The sequence below is a fragment of the Schistocerca americana genome, chromosome 3 (genome assembly GCF_021461395.2).
Source record: "Schistocerca americana isolate TAMUIC-IGC-003095 chromosome 3, iqSchAmer2.1, whole genome shotgun sequence".
Lineage (NCBI taxonomy): Eukaryota > Metazoa > Arthropoda > Insecta > Orthoptera > Acrididae > Schistocerca > Schistocerca americana.
In genome coordinates, this window is record NC_060121.1 from 527,543,068 (window position 1) to 527,564,640 (window position 21,573).

The following is a 21,573-nucleotide window of genomic DNA, read 5'->3' on the forward strand; positions in this document are numbered from 1 at the left end:
GGCGTTAAGAGCATTTTTATCACCTTTTTTTTTAAATAGATGTACTTCATGTTTCTTTTTGATAGTTGTGGGTGTCGTCATGATACTCCCTATTTGTCCAGGACTATTTGTTGATAAGAGGTCAAGTATGCTTTCGCAACCATTTACGCTTGGTTACGCTTGGAGTGGGCTCATGAACTAATTGTTCAAGATAACCTTCTGAGAGAGCATTCAGTACAATTTCGGATGAAGTTTTATACCTGCCGCCGACTTTAAACATATAATTTTTCCAGCATATCGAGGGTTCAGTTCAGTTTCCTTCCATTCACTTCAATTTAATTCGAACTTAAATTCAATTTAATTCAATTCAATTGAAATTCAATCAATTTCAATTCAAAATGGGAGCCCACTTTCCCTAAGTTTAAAAATGTTGCTAGCCCAGTTTTCGTAAATTTAAAAAATTTCTCTCTGAGGTTAGCCTAAGTTTGGATCTGCCCACTTGTGGTATGATGGAATGTTTGTGTCTTTAAAATCACACTGAGGGAGAGACCCTTTCCGTGCTGGCAGAGTTTATGATATCTGGACTGCCTGAGAAGTCTGCCAACATCCCATCTGCAGTCCTCTGTGGTAGACCAATAACAGCCAAATCGGACTGTCCGCACTGATACCAGTAAGATACAAAGATAGATGGTAGTGCATTGAATTCATTTGGGAGTGTCACAGAATGTGTGCAGTGAGTTAACTGTTGGGCACATACATCGCATGCTTCCACAGGATGAATACAGGAGTGGTTACTTCAACAACACGCTAATGTCGGAATTCTTTTTCTGATAAAGGTGTAAAGGTGACGAAGTTTACCAGATATGTTGGAGAAAATTCTTTTAGAAGTTTGATATGGCGTTTCACAGTAGAGCATTCCCTACATTTCGGCTATACGTAACTGTATCATATTACGTCTAATAGCACACAGTTAACGTAGCAGAAGTAGGGTGTCTGATTGTATTAGACTACCATCGCCGTGAGCTATATACACAATCGAACTTCAGCCTGCCTGTCGCAGACACTCATCTTTCTAGAAGGCAGAACACAGTTCGTTAGATTGGCTTCTGAATGTCCCTCACCTCAACATAAATAAAACAACCACATAGACATCAAACGGATCTGGGGGATGTCTAAATCACTTATAATGAACACCAGTGCTAGTTAAATTAATCTGCAGTAGCGCAGTTGGGCATTATATCACAGTCAATTATAAAAGTGTTTGTGCAGAAAAATGCACTACATTACTTCTTAAAAGACGTGTTGGATTTTGTGGCCCAGTCGGTAGAGTGGCTGTAGTACTAGCAGTAGTAGTAGTAGTAGTAGTAGTAATGGTGGTGGTGGTGGTGGTGGTGGTGGTGGTGGACGAGCATATTAAGTGGAGTCCTCACATAATTTTATGGATTTTATGGAATCATACGGTGAAGTCGTATAAAACTTACTCATCAGAACGCTTCAGAAGATGAAGAATTCATTGCTATGAATGTAATTGAGTGCTTTGCTTCAGCAAGCAGGATTATGAACGATATGATGGCATCAGTGCCTGACATTAATGGAGAACGAAGGTCATATTTGCACTCCTATATACTAAGGCAAAATACAATGCATGTCTCCCTCAGAGCAAAAGCACCATGATACGTCGGAGAAGAAATCAAGTCATCACAAAGAACTGGTTCCAGACCTTCAGTTTCTACTGTCACCAACATCTCTACCACTCACCGAATCGCTACCACTGCATGGTGCAGCTGTGAATGTGCTGTTACATTCTCTCATCCTCCCACAGACAACTTGTACGGTTCACCTGTTCAAACAGTAATTTTTTTGAGCATTCGCATTCCTTACTCTTTTTTCCTCTTCTAGCCATGAACTGCTAACAATTACTGAAAAATGCATGAACTGTTATGTCTCTCTGATATTGCTTCAGCTGATCTGTTTTCATCTCTCATGTTAACATGTGCTCATAACAACGACGTAGACTGTAAAGTCCTCTCTAGGTGTAGTCTAACACTTTTACAAATATTGTGCAGTGGATGTCTAGAGTTTTGATAGTTCTGTGGGTTAAGATATATAACATTTACGTATACAGTGAGACTCTTTTTAAATTTCTGCTGTAACATGAAGAACGGTACTATAACTTTATTATAAGATAGGTTTTTTCTTATTACAACTATTAAGTCTCTCTGGCTTAGCAAAAAATGAACAATTAAGTTTCATCTCACGTAAAAATGTGCCAAGTTTCTTTCACATGGTATCAACTGTACAGTGAAATATCTCCCACGTTGCAAATGTATGAACTACTAGGACTCTCCAGCAGCTCAACTGTTGTCTCCTCGGACATTTGCCAGTCCTATAACAACACATTTACTAACTCTCGCATTCTGCTTGATGTTGCAGGGAATAACGGCACATTCATAGGTGCACTATGCAATGCTAGTGGTTTGATGAAGGTGATAATGGAAGCTCAAAGTGTGAAAATGGTTCTGTGTGATGACTTGGTTTCTGCTCTGATGTATCATCGAGCTGTTTTACTGAGGGAGACGATCAGTTAAGTATTATAATTTGGTTTAGTGCATACAAGCGCAAATACGTGTGTAATTCTGCACCAACGTCAGGAATTGATACCATCACTTCATTCATAAACCTGCTTCGTCATATACAGTACTAATCGAAGTTTGTAACAATGAATTTTTCTTCTGAGGTTTTCTAAAGGGTAAGCTTTTTAAGACTTCACCAAACAGTTACATAGAACTACGTTTGTGAGGACGCCGTGTATGCACATTCACAACACTTTGGATGGCTGAGATCGCATACATCTAGCTTCTGAATGTAGATTACAGAAAGTGAATGAACTGTGTGCTATTCTCAGTGTTACATATTTTCAATGCTGTTCCGTAGTACCCTACACATAATATATGTCAAAGCAGTAACACTGCTGGTATTTGAGCGGTGAACAATGGATTTATTTGTGTTGAATTGCGGCACGACTGGTACCATTGACAGTCTGATGATACTGCTTTCATGTCAGTAATTAATGAATTTTCAGAAATAATGAACTTCCAATCTGATAATATGCCTGTAACAACACTTTTACTGTCACTCAAATTCATCTTGTGCACTGCAGTAAATAAAAACACATTCTTCTCAAATGTACAATGACATGCAGGAGTTTCGGCGATAGGCGCAGAAGTTGGACGTAGTGGAAACTTGAAGTCTGGAAACAAATATGTGTCCATCTTCGATGTATCAGGTGCTGCACCAGAGACCTTGTATGCAGACTGATTAAGTGGTGTTAATGATGGATACAGATGAAAATCAAAGGCCAGGAACAGTTCTGCATGTTGACTTAATTTCCACTCGAGCGTACTGCTGTTCACAAGTGCCAAGCACTGCATCATCATGTTGGAAAACTGTTGTGCTGGGGGAGAAATAAAATAAAATCATGAAAAAACACACATATGCATACATAGATTATGAATAATAAACACTGAAGAAGAGGAGTGGGTTAGAATTTATGTCCAACTGTGCGACTTATTTCTTTCTGTCTGGAGATGGTACACATCTGATAGCCTTTCATGTTGATCACCACCCTTCCACCATAGAGAACAGGGAACAACTAACGATGGCCAGAAGGACTCGATGCTGAGAATGAGTGAGTGGTAGGGATACACAACTGCAATGCTACGAAAATATGAACAATTACATTAAGTGAGGCTGGTAACATTTCATGCTTGACGTGCATCCTCACGTCTACCATCTTGGATGACGGCATCATTGATGATGTCATCTTGGATCGCCATCTTGAATTCTAAACTTAGAACGATGCACACTGCGCCAGTACGCTCAGGATTGCTGCCTTGGATTGTACACCATGCTGAGTGCTTTATGGGCAGTTATTTTATTTGCAGTTTTAGGAGGCGAGTGAGAGAACTTGATATTGTTTTGAGGCATTTGTGTTCTTGCCTCATGTAGAACTCTCAAAGCCTGAAAGATTTCAAAGTAGCCTTCATAAAATTAATCTCCCCACGATCTTGATTAACTCTAAGTTCGATGATTGCCTGAACAATTTTCATTACAGTTGCACACATTTCAATGTCCTGCAACCTAGCAGGCTTGTAAATTTCCCCGAGACTGCACACACGGTCATTTCACATAACAGCTCCTGACAATCACTATTGGGACCAGCAGAAGGACCTCCCGGACAAATGGAGGAATTATATAGGCATTAATCAGAAAATGATTTAGATATCCTATGGAAGTTTGTGAGCTTCATAATAGAAGTCCCACGATCCTGCCAACCGATTGCAAACAAGTTTCACGTATCGCTAACGTCTTCGGATTCATCCAGAAATCTGCTGGAAATGTTAGCTGAATTACATAAGACGTAAAACACTTTCAATTTTTAGGCGGAATCACCTAAACATCACTAAAAATGCAATGTCACCCTGGACATTAGATCCCTTTCTGTTCATAGGAACGATGACAGGAGTTTGATGATTTATGTGCACTGATGTCAAATTTCCATCACACCAAGGCTTACCTACTGCGAAAATCAGTTGAGTTACAGAATAATATTGCCTTCTATCTAAATGTGTGTGATCATTGCAGGACAGCTAATTGAGAATTTGTGGTATGAGTCTACTATGACAGCTAGTTGGGAATCTAATTCAGTCTATAGTGTGAGACTACTGCTGTTACCATAGTGAATTCGCCATAGATCCTACTGTTTGAATACATGGAATAAATGTATCACTACTACTACTACTACTACTACTACTACTGCCGTTAGTACTCTGCCAACTGAGCCACGAAGACTTCACGTCCTTTAAGAAGTAATGTAATGCATTTTCCTGCACGAACAGCTTCGTACTTGAGTATGGTACTCGTATAACAATCAGTCATACTACTGCAGATCAATGCAACTAACACCGGTGTCCCTTAAAAATGAGCCAGAAATCGCTTGGAACCATTTGATGTCTATGCGTGTTGAGGTGTGGGACATTTCGGAGGCCATTATAATGAACCGTATTCTGTCTTCTAGCAGAATGAATGTCTGAGGTAGGTGGGTTGAACTGCGCTACTTCTGTTTGGTGGTGTATATAGTTCACTGTGGTGGTAGTCTGAAGCACAGAGCCATAGTACTTCTGCTACATTAACTATGTGCTGTCAGCTGTAGGGTGGCGCAGTTGCACATAGATGAATGGCAGGGAATATACTACTGTGAAATGCTGTACCAAACTTCTAAATGTACCTTCTCTGACACGTCTGGTACGCTTCGCAACCTTGACCAGCAAAAGAATTGAAATGTAAGCGTGTTGTTTAAGGACTCACACCTGCATTCATTACGAATGATTTGGAAATCCTGTGGAAATCTTCGATGTATACCTCCAACAACAAACTCACTGGATATATTCTGCGACATTTCCAAACGGATGTACCGTGCTTCCATCTATCTTTGATCGCAAATATGTGGCAGTTAACATCAAAGTTTCGTCTTAGAAATATTTTGTGACCAAAATCGCTAACAACATATTTCCATCTCAACGCTTCCATTGTATTAAGCAAGACACTACTATAGATCTACTTCCATTATGTATGTCCATAAAGTGCCTATCTTTCTTAAATGACATGGAGCTCAGTGTCTACCTGACGCTAAACGCAGAAGACTGGGCAATAAGAATCCGCTGGAGATGATGTATGTCCTATGTACAATGGAAAACTTCTTGTGAAAAATCGTTTCAAAATACGCTGAACACTAGTTCACTTTCTGTTTACAGGAGGGATGAATGGACTTCAACGAATCACTAAACATGTGAAATTATCATATTATTCGAAGCGAAAGACCTTTACGCTGCTTCTGTTAAGTGACAAACCCTAGGGAAAGCGACTCTGTATGCTCTAAATCCTTCATACAACCCTTTATGGAGTATATAGTGTATCACTGTCAGTCGTTATGGTTTTTATTTTTTATAAATAAATCTTCTGCTACCAGTCAGGATTTTTCTTTACGCGTCGTTCGAAAAATAAATAAAGAAAAATCGTGACTGGTAGCAGAAGACTTATTTATAAACAAACTTGTTGTTTTCACAGTCGCAGGCTTTCAAAAACCATTTCTAATGGATCAAATCAGACTTTTATTCATACCCTTTTCCACTCCTCTCGCAAAGGAGTAGTGAAAGAATGATTATTTACCTTTGTACATTAGATGTTCTCTGTCAAGCAACTTTAAAGAATACAACTATTATGAACCGGTGCTGCTTAAACTGCTCTTCGATGATTTTGTGAAGTATGTGTTGGAACATAATATCGTGTTCCCGTCTTCTGATTAGTGTTCAATACAGTTCAGTGATGACGCCACATGAGCAAAGTACGGACTATCATGTCAGATTTGTGACTAGACTGAAGAGTTTCTAGCAAATAGCATGTTTTCCTTTCCTGTGGGTATAAATTACCTCCACGGATATGGATAGTCAAATAGGAAAGAGGCGGAAAGCAATACAGTAAATAAGCTGTAAATTATTTCATTAGTAATTACCGTAACTCTTAATACGTTTATCTCACTAGAAGAGAAGGTGGTCAATGCCTTAATAGAAAAATATGTACGGTAACCTACGGAACCATGACTGTACACAGTCGTGTACCTCTTCGTCCGAAGCAAAGTCTTTCGTCAGTGCTCCAAAAATATGGAAATCACAGGGGATGGATCGGGACTGTATGAAGGATGCATAATGGCTTTCCAACGTAACTTCTGCACCGTTGTCGAAACAACAGGTACCCCATCTCTGGGAAAGTCAAGATGAATTTTTCTTTGACTGTAAGGGCCCACTGCTCATTGACCCTCTGCAATATGGTGTCACTGTTAACGCACAGTGGTATGAAGACCCTTTGAAAAAATTGAAGTTCAGCATGAAGCCCAGATGCTCAGGAATGTTGGTGGACGTCACCATTCTGTTACTGGATAACGCTCACCCAGTTGTTGCCAACATTGTTTCGACTGTGCTACATAAACTTCGCAGGGAAGCCGTTACACATCCAATACGTAGTCCTAATCTCTCCGCGCGCGATTTCCAAATTTTAGAGCCCTGAAGAAGGACACTCGTGGCCGTCGATTTGCTTCGGATGAAGAGTGCACACCTGGGTACAATAAGGCTTCCGAGACAACCGCCAACATGTTTCCATGAATGTTTTGACCGTCTTCTCTCACAGTGGTATAAATGTATTAACATTTATAGCGATTTCGTTTGATATAATGAAAAGCCTACTTACTTTTTTCCATTTGTCTCGTTTCCATATGACTGCCCCCTTATACACTCCTGGAAATTGAAATAAGAACACCGTGAATTCATTGTCCCAGGAAGGGGAAACTTTATTGACACATTCCTGGGGTCAGATACATCACATGATCACACTGACAGAACCACAGGCACATAGACACAGGCAACAGAGCATGCACAATGTCGGCATTAGTACAGTGTATATCCACCTTTCGCAGCAATGCAGGCTGCTATTCTCCCATGGAGACGATCATAGAGATGCTGGATGTAGTCCTGTGGAACGGCTTGCCATGCCATTTCCACCTGGCGCCTCAGTTGGACCAGCGTTCGTGCTGGACGTGCAGACCGCGTGAGACGACGCTTCATCCAGTCCCAAACATGCTCAATGGGGGACAGATCCGGAGATCTTGCTGGCCAGGGTAGTTGACTTACACCTTCTAGAGCACGTTTGGTGGCACGGGATACATGCGGACGTGCATTGTCCTGTTGGAACAGCAAGTTCCCTTGCCGGTCTAGGAATGGTAGAACGATGGGTTCGATGATGGTTTGGATGTACCGTGCACTATTCAGTGTCCCCTCGACGATCACCAGTGGTGTACGGCCAGTGTAGGAGATCGCTCCCCACACCATGATGCCGGGTGTTGGCCCTGTGTGCCTCGGTCGTATGCAGTCCTGATTGTGGCGCTCACCTGCACGGCGCCAAACACGCATACGACCATCATTGGCACCAAGGCAGAAGCGACTCTCATCGCTGAAGACGACACGTCTCCATTCGTCCCTCCATTCACGCCTGTCGCGTCACCACTGGAGGCGGGCTGCACGATGTTGGGGCGTGAGCGGAAGACGGCCTAACGGTGTGCGGGACCGTAGCCCAGCTTCATGGAGACGGTTGCGAATGGTCCTCGCCGATACCCCAGGAGCAACAGTGTCCCTAATTTGCTGGGAAGTGGCGGTGCGGTCCCCTACGGCACTGCGTAGGATCCTACGGTCTTGGCGTGCATCCGTGCGTCGCTGCGGTCCGGTCCCAGGTCGACGGGCACGTGCACCTTCCGCCGACCACTGGCGACAACATCGATGTACTGTGGAGACCTCACGCCCCACGTGTTGAGCAATTCGGCGGTACGTCCACCCGGCCTCCCGCATGCCCATTATACGCCCTCGCTCAAAGTCCGTCAACTGCACATTCGGTTCACGTCCACGCTGTCGCGGCATGCTACCAGTGTTAAAGACTGCGATGGAGCTCCGTATGCCACGGCAAACTGGCTGACACTGACGGCGGCGGTGCACAAATGCTGCGCAGCTAGCGCCATTCGACGGCCAACACCGCGGTTCCTGGTGTGTCCGCTGTGCCGTGCGTGTGATCATTGCTTGTACAGCCCTCTCGCAGTGTCCGGAGCAAGTATGGTGGGTCTGACACACCGGTGTCAATGTGTTCTTTTTTCCATTTCCAGGAGTGTATTTTAGGTATGTCCTTCGTGGAAGAGAAGTATATCTGACGCAGAAATTCTCTGAATTACAGTATTATATTCGCTGTTTTCAACGCAAAATTCAATATAGTTGGTACAACATTCGTTTCAAAAAGTATAAGGCTGTACCTGGAGACGGACTTTACACTTCTCTTTTATGCGTGCACCGTAATGTGTGTATGTGGTACGTTGTTAGCAAATATAAGTATCATAGATGTCACTCCCCTCCGATTGGCTACGGTCAAGGAAACCTCCCTCAAACTGGCTGGCAGAGTCCACATGGTAGCTGGCTGGCGGCTGCGGTGCCTACCCGGATCCGTCGGCCTGTGGCAGGGTATGGCATGAGCAGTGGCCATTTACGGATGTCCATTTTACTTGAATGTGTTCACGAATGGGATGTGATGTATTGTCAGTTACTGACTTCTTTGTTCAACATTCAGTTCCTATATGGGGCTGGTGACAGTTACATCCATCCCCCATCCGTTGGTGCTATGCTCTGTTCGAGCCTTTAATGTATGTGTGGCCAGTGTCGAAAGAAAAAATTACTTTAAATGTGGGTTAATGGATTGTTTCAAAGATGTTCATTTAAATTTCCAGAATCGTGATTACAAGAGACGATGATGATGTTAATGACTATATGGTTTGTCACTTATTTGAATTTTGGTAGTTGTTTCTTCTTTTGCCCAGATCCGCTATAACTGGTAAAATAGTCTCTCTTTATACTGTCGAAGATTGTTAAAAAACATGCTCACTGACGCAATGAAATGAACACTAATTTATTTTGTGTGAGCAAAGTTATGGATAACGCTAAATGACATTTAATCTGGCTTCTGCTATGATGACTAACCATACTTTAAATTGAGTAAACAGTGTCCCCTTTTCATCTCGAATATTCGTGATTGTTTGATCAGTGTATTTTAATTAGGTAAAAGGCCTTATCATGTTCACAAATCTTATCAGACCCGCACATTACAGAATATTAACCAGAAAAGCATCCTACACTTAAGTCGCTGCTAGAGGAATTTTATTTGACTTACTTTCATCTCAATAATGTATTCCAAAACATGAGTAACTGGAGCTCTTTATGCTGATTAACAGTAATGGTGGTACAATCTGACTGGAGACTCGATTGCTGAATTCAACCAGAACATTTATTTTACAAAATCTTCATTAACAACACAAATTCAACTCAGTAGAAAGAGAATGGACTTTAACTTGTCTATATATGGATTTGGTTTGCTCAGACTGCCCAATCATAAAATCCGATACTATTATACGCTGATGTTTACCTGCTGTTTGGATCAATAACTGAATACATTAGATCAAGCATACATACTCTGGAACAAGTCACCAGTCAACAGCTCGATGATGTGTGGGAACTTCCACGTTAATAATTTAGCATGGAGCTGTGTCACTTTACTGCAGTCTTTTGCCTACAAAAAGGTGATACGGGTCCCAGTGACATTGCTCCAGCTTCGCCGATGGATTGTATACTGTGTTCTGCCACTTCGATCTATGTAGAGTGGCATAGCGAGAGGTGACTAATCAGTATACTGGCAATAGCTCTGCCTTCAAGACTAGACACATTTCGTCTCAGTACCAATAGAAATCGTTAAATTTTAGTCCGAGGTGTTTAATCGTGTGAATGTAATAGGAACTGCGCACAAACTACGCATCCGACTAAAACAGAGTAGACAGGTTATATGCCCCTATTACACCGTACACACACTGTCAATATCACACTCATCAATAGTATTGACAAAGTGTGTACGGTGAATGGTGAATGGTCAACTGGTACTTCTCGTTATAGTAATTGGAATTTGATTAAATCCTATACATAAATACGCCCGTTCAATGAGCCATGGCGTAGATTGCTATTGACAACAACCGTTCAAGAAGTCTCAGTAAAACTGCGTACCGTATAGCCCGTAACTTGGCCTCACTAAGGCGTTATTATTCACAATTTAAATGATTAAAATTCTTAGAAAACTACTGTATAACCCGAAATAACTGTAATTATCGCTGGTTGTTTACATTATTCACGCGAATGATCAGTATAGTTTACTACGGGAAAATCTTTCACTCACTACTATAAAACAAAATCACCTATAAACGGGTAATAAATATTTGCCGTGACCAACATTCACTTACTTACCGTAAATTTAAATTTCATACCCGCCTGTTCAGTTAAATTTAATAAACCGTTTCTTATTACGATAGTTCCGAATACAGCTACGGAATTTACAATTAAATCAATACAATGAAATGAATACCCTTAGCTGTATACAGGCGTTGATATACGTCAACGGGGACAGTTGAAAATGTGTCCCCCGATCAGGGATCTCCTCCTTACATATATACAGCTAAATAAGTTATAATTTCATTGCAAACCAGCAATATAGCGATAGCTATCTCTGCGATACTTTTAACTCTCTTACAATCTGCAAACGTTATTTCTTATTATCCTTTGTCTTATTTCTTTGTCTTTAAATTCTTGAAATAACCGTAAAGTGAATAAAGAAGTTAATATGAAATCTAATTAAATCTTTTTTTTCTAATTACAGATTTTAAACTGTAATAAAACCTCAACAAAACTCTAATTCTTGAATCTAGCTCTTTGTGACCGGGAATAACTACCTTGTCTTTACAAGACTGGCTTTTAACTACTTAGCATCAATGTAGCTCTTTATTATTTACGCCACTTGCGTATCTTTTAGTGGGGAATCAATCCTTTCCACTGTAAAATTAGACTCTGAACTTAAAATTAATTTTGAATTTTATTTATTAGACTGAAATTAGTGTCTCAAATGCAACTTTCAAGTGAACGAGTGACATTCAAAATGTCTAATCTCCACTTAAAATCGAGATAGGGCAGACAAAACAAAAACACAAACAAAAATCCTACGTGCCGCCACCATTTTTGTGCTAACTGTAATACAGCAATCAAGGCTCATCGACTTCAGATGTTGGCAATCGCGTTCCCTCTAACGGTCCCTGAGTTACATTTACCACTAGTCACCCTCCCCAGCAATGGAACTGAATATCGTCGAATAAATTAATTGCTTCCGATAGGATATGAGGTCTGTCTTCAAAGATTAGGGTCACAAAATTTATGGGCAACAATAACTGTGTCCTCTTTTACGTAAGTGTTGCAGATCCTGGTTCCTGCCTTAATTTCAGTGGTACACAAAATCGCAACCATTTCGCCACTAACGCTGTAGTGCGTACTCAAAGCATACACAAACATAAACCGCTCAACACTCAGCTATCTTAGAGTGAGCGTCCAAAATCGCACAAATACCGCAACCGCTCAATTACCTTAGATCGTGCATGAATACTACATCCACCAACTTCAACCACAACGACTTCTAGAGTATTGTGAGCACCAGGAATAGCACAAATCGCTCTATAAGTCCAGTCCAGTGACCGACTAACACTTTCAAACATCGATTTCTTTAAATATGGACCACAGTTTCACCAAAATTAGAACGTAACTTCACAGCAGCATGCTAGCCCGTTACTTCCAATACAACGTGATCACCAATAAACTTTGTTCACACTACTGCAGCGTCAGTTAACCAATTCCTCCACATGTACGATGGTAACAAAAATCTCTCCACCGCTACGACCCAAATTAACCTCAAATCAGTTACTTTAATGTATCCTACTTTCTCTTGAGGAACAATATAAACTGAAGCAGATACAATGCTAAACATTTCTAACAACTCGGTCACCCTAAGTTCTGATCTATAACGCCGACCGAATACTAACTCAATAATTCAATAAAACTTCTTGGCGATATTCTCACGAAATTCATTAGTCGCGATTCCATCTGTATCCATGGTCTATTGTCTTTCACGGTGATCGTTAGACACGATAATTAATTAGAGCTTGCACCTACCAGCCCTAGCGTAGGCTTCCCTAGCACGACTGAAATCAGAACTGAACTCCTAAATCCCAAAAACAGTAGGAGAACAAATTTAGACAATCACCTCACAATCCCAATTCTTTTAACAATTAAATGTAAATTCTTCGGCGGCCGTCGTCTCGTTGAACAGCGACCAGCTCGATGTGTAGATATCTCTGGTCTGACAGCTGATGTCTGTTGCTGCGGGAGCGGGGAGACTCTTGGCTGCAGCTTGCTCGTCCTGTCAAGCGCGGTCGAAACCTCGCTCTTCTACAACAGTTGCTCACATAGAGATTACAGAACATACGAAAATTTATAACCATTTATCACGTATTTAATACTCACCAATCCCTAAGTTAATATGTTGAAGCGAATCAAACTCCGTGATGGCACCCAAAAACTTTTCTCCCATCACAGTTTCTGGCAAAATCAGTGCAATGTGGCTGGTAGCAATGTACTCACTCGCACCTAAGATGGCCGTGCTCACTTTCGAATAAGACAGCGCCCCCGGACTTCATATTCCTTCCTTGCATGTGCACAGTATGGCACCCCACTGGCTTTCACCCCATCAGTTACACACACAATGTGCAAATTGCGGCGTTCCACAGCAATCAAACCACTATTATCAGAATATCAACAGTTACCTACCAAAGAAACGCACGACCTCGAATACCACACAGAAGCATATGTCTCAAAATCGCCGCTTCCAGTACTGCGACTCCACGGCACGTAGGCTTCCTCCCACCTCTTCTTACACCGTCCACATCTCTAACCTACTCACGACTGCCGAAAATTTGCGTCTTCCTCCTTCTTTGCAATGATCTAGCGCCACCCAAGTTCAAATATCAGTGGCGGTATTTGGCGTTTTATTCGACTTATGAGGGACAAAGACATTGACGTCACAAGCACTACGCTAATGACACACTTGCGTTCGTTCGCGTTTTAGCCTCTCATCCAGGCCCTGGCTTGCAGAGGTCAACGTTCCGGGCTTCAGACTACATGGAGGTTTTCAGCAACCACTATGTTCTTTCTTTAGAGACTTTTGCTAGCGGGGTTTCTAAAAGCCACGCTATTACGTGATCTCGGCCTGGCACCTCAGGTCACGAAAGCAGCGCCGCACAGAACAGGCCGGAACAGTGCATCCCGCTCCCTGGGCAGAGTCCGGCTCCCCACCGACACGCCACTGCACTACCTGCTGGCGCCTCTCCCAAAAGCGGTTGCGGCCAAGATTTCTGTTTCCTTACACATCAGGCAACCCAGCCCATCCTCGCCTCAAAACACACAAGTAATTAGATTTAGACTCTGCTCCCGGTAGCTGAGTGGTCAGCGCGACAGAATGTCAATCCTAAGGACCCGGGTTCGATTCCCGGCTGGGTCGGTTATTTTCTCCGCCCAGGGACTGGGTGTTGTGTTGTCCTAATCATCATCATTTCATCCCCATCGACGCGCAAGTCGCCGAAGTGGCGTCAAATCGAAAGACTTGCACCCGGCTAACGGTCTACCCGACGGGAGGCCCTAGTCACACGACATTTACGTTTACTACCAATTAGTGCAAAATACAGAGAGAATACGTTATTATCCAATATATTCACCACTGCAATAGCAGTCTGATGATTAATGAACTAACAAAAATGCTACAGGGAAGGAAATTATTAAGCAAATTTGAAAGTTTGCTGGCAAAAGGCCTTTTGCCAGGCCTTCAACTGAGAACTTTGTGCAGTAGACGATCCACTGATAAAAGGTTAATGGGGCAGACACAAGCAAAATTTTGGCCACCTCATCGATTTCAATCAAGCACGATCAAAGATCATTTTACTCAGAAAACCGTCACCCATGCAAGATTTCTTTTTACCAATTCAATATGTCTTGTGCCGATTACTACTACAAATAGTATATTCGTTCTTAGCCAAGGAACCTGCTGACAATTAAGATTAAATGTTAGCTACGTGTTGAAGATATTATCTTCATAGAAACAACACAACAATATGCACACCAGGTATACCATCTAGAGTAAAAGGCAATATTGAATAACAAAGGTCAGATTTTAAAAGTTTCAACAATATTTTAGGTTTGCCTGTCGTAATTACCTGTTAGGATTGCTTGCCCATTAGCATTTGAAATACATGTTGACTTACAGTCCTCACACATATTGATTTGCATTTGAGCATTGTATGGGTACTTCTAACACGAATGGCATCAATTAAATGTAATAAATCCCTATCAATGCTCAACTCAGCGCAATGATCTTAAAACAATTTGTTGTGCTATACGAAAATTTAAAAAGTAAGTATCAATTTTGCAAGGTGAACCACAGATTGGTCTAATAATGATGTCAAATTATCTCCTTGCTGTGGAGCTACAAATATCTAATAACTATCCATGTTTGCTGCTTTCTTATGCTGTTTATTGTGTTCGCTGTACAAAAGCAATACAAACAGAGATGTGTGTGTGTGCAAACATGGTGTGTGCAAGACTAAGGCGGCATGCATACAGAGTACCCATGAGTTCCCTTGTCTCCGTATGCATAGCTTGTATCATTTACAATATCAAATTACACCTTACAAAACAAAGCTATAAATATTAAAATGAGAATAATAGATTAAGAATGCAAATGGAAAGAAAAACGCTCTGTCAGTTCTGATGTGACAATGTCCTTAGAAATTGATCCACAAGAGACCTATGTGCTTCAGTTTAGTTTACACTACACAGTACTTTCTTACGTGGGGTTTGCGGTTCAAAATGGCTCTGAGCACTATGGGACTTAAGTTCTGAGGTCATCAGTCCCCTAGAACTTAGAACGACTTAAACCTAAGTAACCTAAGGACATCACACACATACATGCCCGAGGCAGGATTCGAACCTGCGACCGTAACGGTCACGCGGTTCCAGACTGTAGCGCCTAGAACCGGTCGGCCACACCGGCCGCAGGGAGTTTGCGGTGGTTTTATATATTTACACAAGGAGGTAAAGTTCTATGTGGCAGGGTACATCATGTGCAGGAAGAAAGACTAGCAATTCATCGTCGCTGGCTATCTTTACGGCACGACAGGTGTGAAAGGTGACATATGGCCACACTCATACACCCCTGTGACGTCACTCGTTTATCCCTATGTGCTTGGTGAGTCCAGCTACCAGGCTAGCATTGCAGAGCTCCATCTTCTCTCTTGCGATGTTGTGGCTGGTACTGGTTCTAGTTGTCAACTCGACTGTGGTGACACAGGGAGTTGGTACGCTGATCAACCAAACATCGGTGGTAAGTGGTGTCACCTCTAGGAGAACGAATTCAATAGACAATGATGGGTTCCGTAGCACAACCTGTTTGGTCACAGCCTAAGAAGTCTCCTAATGGAGCAAATCAATGGTTGTTTGATGTACAGAGCGTAAAGCTCTCCCCCTCTACCTGTCAGCAGGCAGTAGATAATTGTAGGTAATTGTCGCCAGCACGCCAGTCTCGATGTGGTCGCATGTACGTGAGTCCCTGGTTCATTTTCAGTAGACCATATTGCTGCGGGCGCCCTCGACTCAGCTGGCACGCACCACCATGAGATCGCCCCCTGGCTCGCGTTGTCAGCCCCCGATGCGCCACACAGCGCCAGCCTGCACTGCTCGCTCCGACCGAGGCCAGCCGTGGTCCTCATTGACCGCGGTGATGCCAGCCTGCCATCAGAGCTGACGGCTTTCGCCGGCAGCGCACGTGCCCCACGTCGTCCCCTGGCCGCCTTCGCTCGCCGTCTCACCATCGGGGAGGCTGCCACATCCGCTTCCTCAGGTTCTGCTCCTGCACAGCGCTCATACCAAAGGATTACATAAAGTCTTAAGGCTGACACATTTACATCGTTACAAAGAGCTGGGTATAAAAAGTAAATAAACTTTAGAGAGATAATATTTTCTATAGACCAGTTTTTTACCGAGTTATTTGCATCAAGTCATACAATGTACAACTCCTATAGTTTTGGAAACATAATTCATTTTACTCATCATTTTGATTTGCAGCTCCTTGTGTTGGCCGTGTTAGCAGCTAAAATTGTTGGATGTGAGGTCTGCCAGTTATGCAAAACGGCACTGATGATGGCACAGTGGTGCCGAAACATGTTTGGGTACTCAGAAAAAAACGGTGTTTTGCATAACTGGCGGACCTCACATCCAACAATAAATCATTCTACATACTCTCAACTAAGATGTCAGTGCTTTGTGATACACAAATCAGTAATGACCAATATCCTGTTACACTTCCTTGTACTCATTACGTCGCATTACTAAGCGGAAAGAAAGAAGCGAAAAAATGAATTTTAGTATTCTCATTCTTACAAGTATTCACAGATTAAGACCACCAGCGTGTTAGTTCGTGGCTTAACTGTTCATGCAATACCGTAACTAATATTAAATACTGCTGACATGCAAGAGATAGACTGCTATATCTATGTACAAAAAAGTGAACTCATTAACGATTGGTCCTGGCCCATGTGCCAGTGGGTATCCAACTGTTTCCCCTTTCTAGATGGTATCCTTCTCTACTCTGGCCATCGGCCAAACTTCGCACAAACATTTTCTTAAACTGCCAATCTTCAGTATGAAACATGCTATAACAATAATGAGAGAGAATGGGAATTTAAATGTAAATATTAGTTCCACTTACATACCTCCTTAATTTCACTAGTCTGTACTCATACCTTACCCATTTCGCTGGTGTGCTTTCACCTGAAAGTACATCGTCTTGTTAGATTTTTGTGCATCAGTTTTATCTTCCAGTGGAACCTGGACATCTTTTGGACGTGTTGTCATTCTCACTAAGCAGTGCTAATCGACCTCCTTGATTTGTCCTGTATTCAGTACATCCGTTAATTGGCGAAAAGAACGTTAGGTTTTCGCACATCAAAACTTCCTTCACACTCTTCCTTCAACATACAAGAAAATCGGCTCAATCCGAACCCATAAAAATCACATCTGTCCGCATCTTGACTAAAAACCTGATTCAAAAGCAACATCACAGTAGAAACACGCCATTCTTAACCAAACAACAACAACAAAATTGTTCAAATGTGTGTGAAATCTTATGGGACTTGACTGCTAAGGTCATCAGTCCCTAAGCTTACACACTACTTAACCTAAATTATCCTAAGGACAAACACACACACCCATGCCCGAGGGAGGACTCGAACCTCCGCCGGGACCAGCCGCAAAGCCTCAAACAACATACAACACACTTAACTCAACAGTTCCAGTTGCGGCTCTGCTTCATTACACAACACAACATTATTCAAAAGATGCAGGTACGTGCCATAATCCCAATACAGCGATACATCCCCGCAAACGATGACCAGATAAACGTTATAACATAGTATGCACATCAGAAAAACACTTGAATAAACAGTCCTCTTCCTGACGACAGATCTCTCATGTCATTCACTTTCCACACCACCTAGTTAATGCTATTATTGAGAATGACACACTACATATCAAGTTATTAACTAATGTAAATTGCTATGTATGCACCGATGTTCTCAGCTTGCTGCACTTTTCCATTCTTCTTGTTGATATATTGTCGCTTTACGTTATTATCCCACCCTTAGTGACTCTGCATTAAATGTTTTTCTTCTCTACTTGTTGCTAACTGATGTTTTAGAAGGTGTTGAACTTCATTCAATAAGTGGTTTCGTGTGTGATACATGATATACACTTGCCGACCGTCCAGAGCTTAGAAATCCAAGCCCATTTGTGTCTATGCGCGCAGTAGGGCGTACCTAAAGTGGTCCGTTACACACAGAAAAACTTTATGCCCGTGCTTCTTCTGTTTGTTAGAGATAAAACTTTCTATTATGTTTACATATTACCAGACAGTAAAACCTCAAATTATCAGCTACTTATACCATGGATATTCTAAACAGAGAGACAGAGAGAGTGAGAGAGAGAGAGAGAGAAATATTCCCTGGAATGGAAGAAGAGAAACATACCAGTCAAATCACACAGGACATTCATACCAAAAAGAATGTACAGTCCACGTCTTATTGATTCATAGCCATGAATAATCCACTACTAAATAGACTTAAAAGGAAACCTATCTAAATACCACACTTAAATTACACTGCATTTGTCAGTGCAAGTATTTACAACGATTTCTGAAATTGCCCACTATGGTTTCTGTTCTTCAAACCCACCACCAATGAAGTCGTTTGCCTGTGGACATACACTTTCAGAATCTTCCCATCCGTATGTGCTGTTGTTGTCGTTATAGAAAAAATGTTTCTATCAACCAAGGTTACGGTTCGTATAGTTGTTCCGTTTGTACCTCCTTTCACATCGTCTACAGGTTCCAGTCTATGCCAACATTCATATCTTCTCCTGAATTCCACTTCCATCATTTCCTTTATTGTGGTATTCTGTAACTTCCTCCGAGTTTCTAGTAATTTAATTCGCTCTACCAACTCTGACATTGTTCTTCTGTTGCTTTCCTCGATCCTTTAGAACCAAGCCTTGGCCTCCATTGTGATTTTCCCCATTACTGTGACTTATTTTCTTGCACCTAATATTTTTTTATAATATCCATCTCTCCGCCTTCTGACATATTTATTACATAAACTGAAGGTGAGGGGGTACAGGGAAGGAATTGTTGATGTCAGGTACACCAGAACTTTATGTGGAGTCAGCAGAGCCGGGTGAAAATGTGTGTGGGACCAGGATTCGAGCCCAGGATCTCCTGCTTATTAAGCAGTTGCATTAACCACTGCGCCACCTGGATACAGTGTTCAATGCAACTGCGCGGATTATTTGGCCATGCCTCCCGACCGACCCACAATCCTGTGCCCTCCATGCTCGCTACCTCGAATTTCCCACACGAGGTCTAACGTTAATGTGCATCTGCAGTGGAGATTGTGGATTCATTGTTCATCGAGAAAAATCAGTTATATGAAAGCGTGGTGTCTGTTCTTTTGGATATGTATAGATTATCGCTTTTCCATCCTTCCGTCCATAACTGTCAGAAGATCGATTATTTTAACCTTGTCATTTTTTTCATTGCTATTACTGTTTGTTAATCATCAGCAAAACTTTTTGGTGGAACGCTCACCCTCTTTTGGTATGAAATTTTTGCTGGTTCTTTAATCTGTTGCTTCGCTTCGCCATCATTCTTGCAACTAACCGTCTCGGTTTGTACTGTCAGCTCAGCAACGTTCTTGGCCACCAGTCTGTTTTTCCAGCTGTCGTGGATTCGCTTTATCGTCATCTAGATCCTCTTTATCGTTCTGACAGTCCACTATTTCCGTGTCCTTTTCTGCATTTTTCTAGTTCGCACAGAGCCCAAGCACTGGCTGCCATCACCAGGTTCCCCGTTCATTTCACGACTTGCTCTGAGCACTATGGGACTTAACATCTATGGTCATCAGTCCCCTAGAACTTAGAACTACTTAAACCTAACTAACCTAAGGATATAACACACGTCCATGCCCTAGGCAGGATTCGAACCTGCGACCGTAGAAGTCACGCGGTTCCAGACTGAAGCGCCTAGAACCGCACAGCCACACCGGCCGGCTGCGTGATTGTCGTAACCTGTTACCATTCCTTTTTTGCTTTCATCGAGCATCCTGCAGACTGTATGCTGCAGGTATTGTTCCGTGCTCTACCTTTGTCCAGTGATGATAGTGCATAATATATTTTCACATTTTGCATATGACTAAGCTCATCATCCAGATGGTAAATTCTGTGGCAGAAATACACAACCCCCATTTCAGGACAACAAAATATTCTAGATACGAGAGCCGTTTTTCTTTCGACGTCCGATAGGCTATAAATAAAAGACAAGTTCATAGAAAACTATTTTACTACCAAACGTTTTGTACACTCATGGTTACTTTTAAACATAATCACCGAAAAGATTCAAATTCAAAATGTTCAAATGTGTGCGCAATATTATAGGACTTAACTGCTAAGGTCATCAGTCCCTAAGCTTACACACTACTTAACCTAAACTATCCTAAGGACAAACACACACACCCATGCCTGAGGGAGGACTCGAACCTCCGCCGGGACCAGTCGCACAGTCTATGACTGCAGTGCCTTAGACAGCTCGGCTAATCCCGCGTGGCATCGAAAAGACTGAGACATTTATCATACCTGTGGACAAGCTTTGAATATCCTCTTCAAAACATGTTGCCATCAATGATTTCAAATGAGTGTTGACGTTGTTTTGAAGATCTTCGTTTGTTTGAAAGTGCTGCCCTCCTAGCCACATCTTCAGTTCAGGGAAAAGGTGACAGTCGCTGGGTGCCAGGTCAGGACTGTACGGCGGATCATCGAGAATTTCCCAATGAAATTGTTCAAGGAGCCGGTGGGTTGTGCCAGCACTGTGTGGACGAGCGTTGTCATGGATCAACACAATTCCTGAAGTCAGCAACCCCCGTCGTTTGTTTTGAATGGCTCTCCACAAACGTCATAAAGTTTCACAATAAACAGCTGCCTTGATAGTGGTTCCAGGCTGCATAAACTTTGGTCCCAAAACATGGTAGCCATATCCTTTCTGTTGTTGAACGTGTGCTTGAATTTTTTGGTTTGTTTGGTGAATTTGTATTCATCCATTGTTGTGGTTGTCGTTTTGTTTCCGGTGTGGCGTATTGGATCCAAGTTTCAGCTCCAGTAACACTTGATTTCAAAAAGTTCTCTCCTTCATCATGATAACGGTCAAGGAAACTCAAAGCTGACGCCATCCGGGGACTTTTGTGGGTGTACGTCAACATTTTTGGAACCCAACAAGCACAAAGTTTTTTGCAGTTTAAATGTTCAGTAACGATAGAGTGTACAACAGATCTTGAAACTTCCTGAATTTCCATAGACGAAACAGTTATGGTGAACTTACGATTTTCTCTAATCATTCTGTCAGCTCGTTGAACAAGGTCCACTGTAACGACAGACTTGCATCCTT

The 21,573-nt window shown here is 42.1% G+C and overlaps 1 protein-coding gene across 1 annotated transcript in view; it reads right to left on the bottom strand.

Moving 5' to 3' along the window:
• Window positions 1–16,402, bottom strand: part of LOC124606192 (testis-specific gene A8 protein-like) — a 119,721-nt gene extending 103,319 nt beyond the window's left edge. Inside the window, exon 1 of the mRNA XM_047138160.1 lies at window positions 16,133–16,402. Within this exon, the coding sequence (XP_046994116.1) occupies window positions 16,133–16,402 (270 nt within the window). The remainder of the gene's footprint in view (window positions 1–16,132) is intronic.
• Window positions 16,403–21,573: the final 5,171 nt, after the last annotated feature.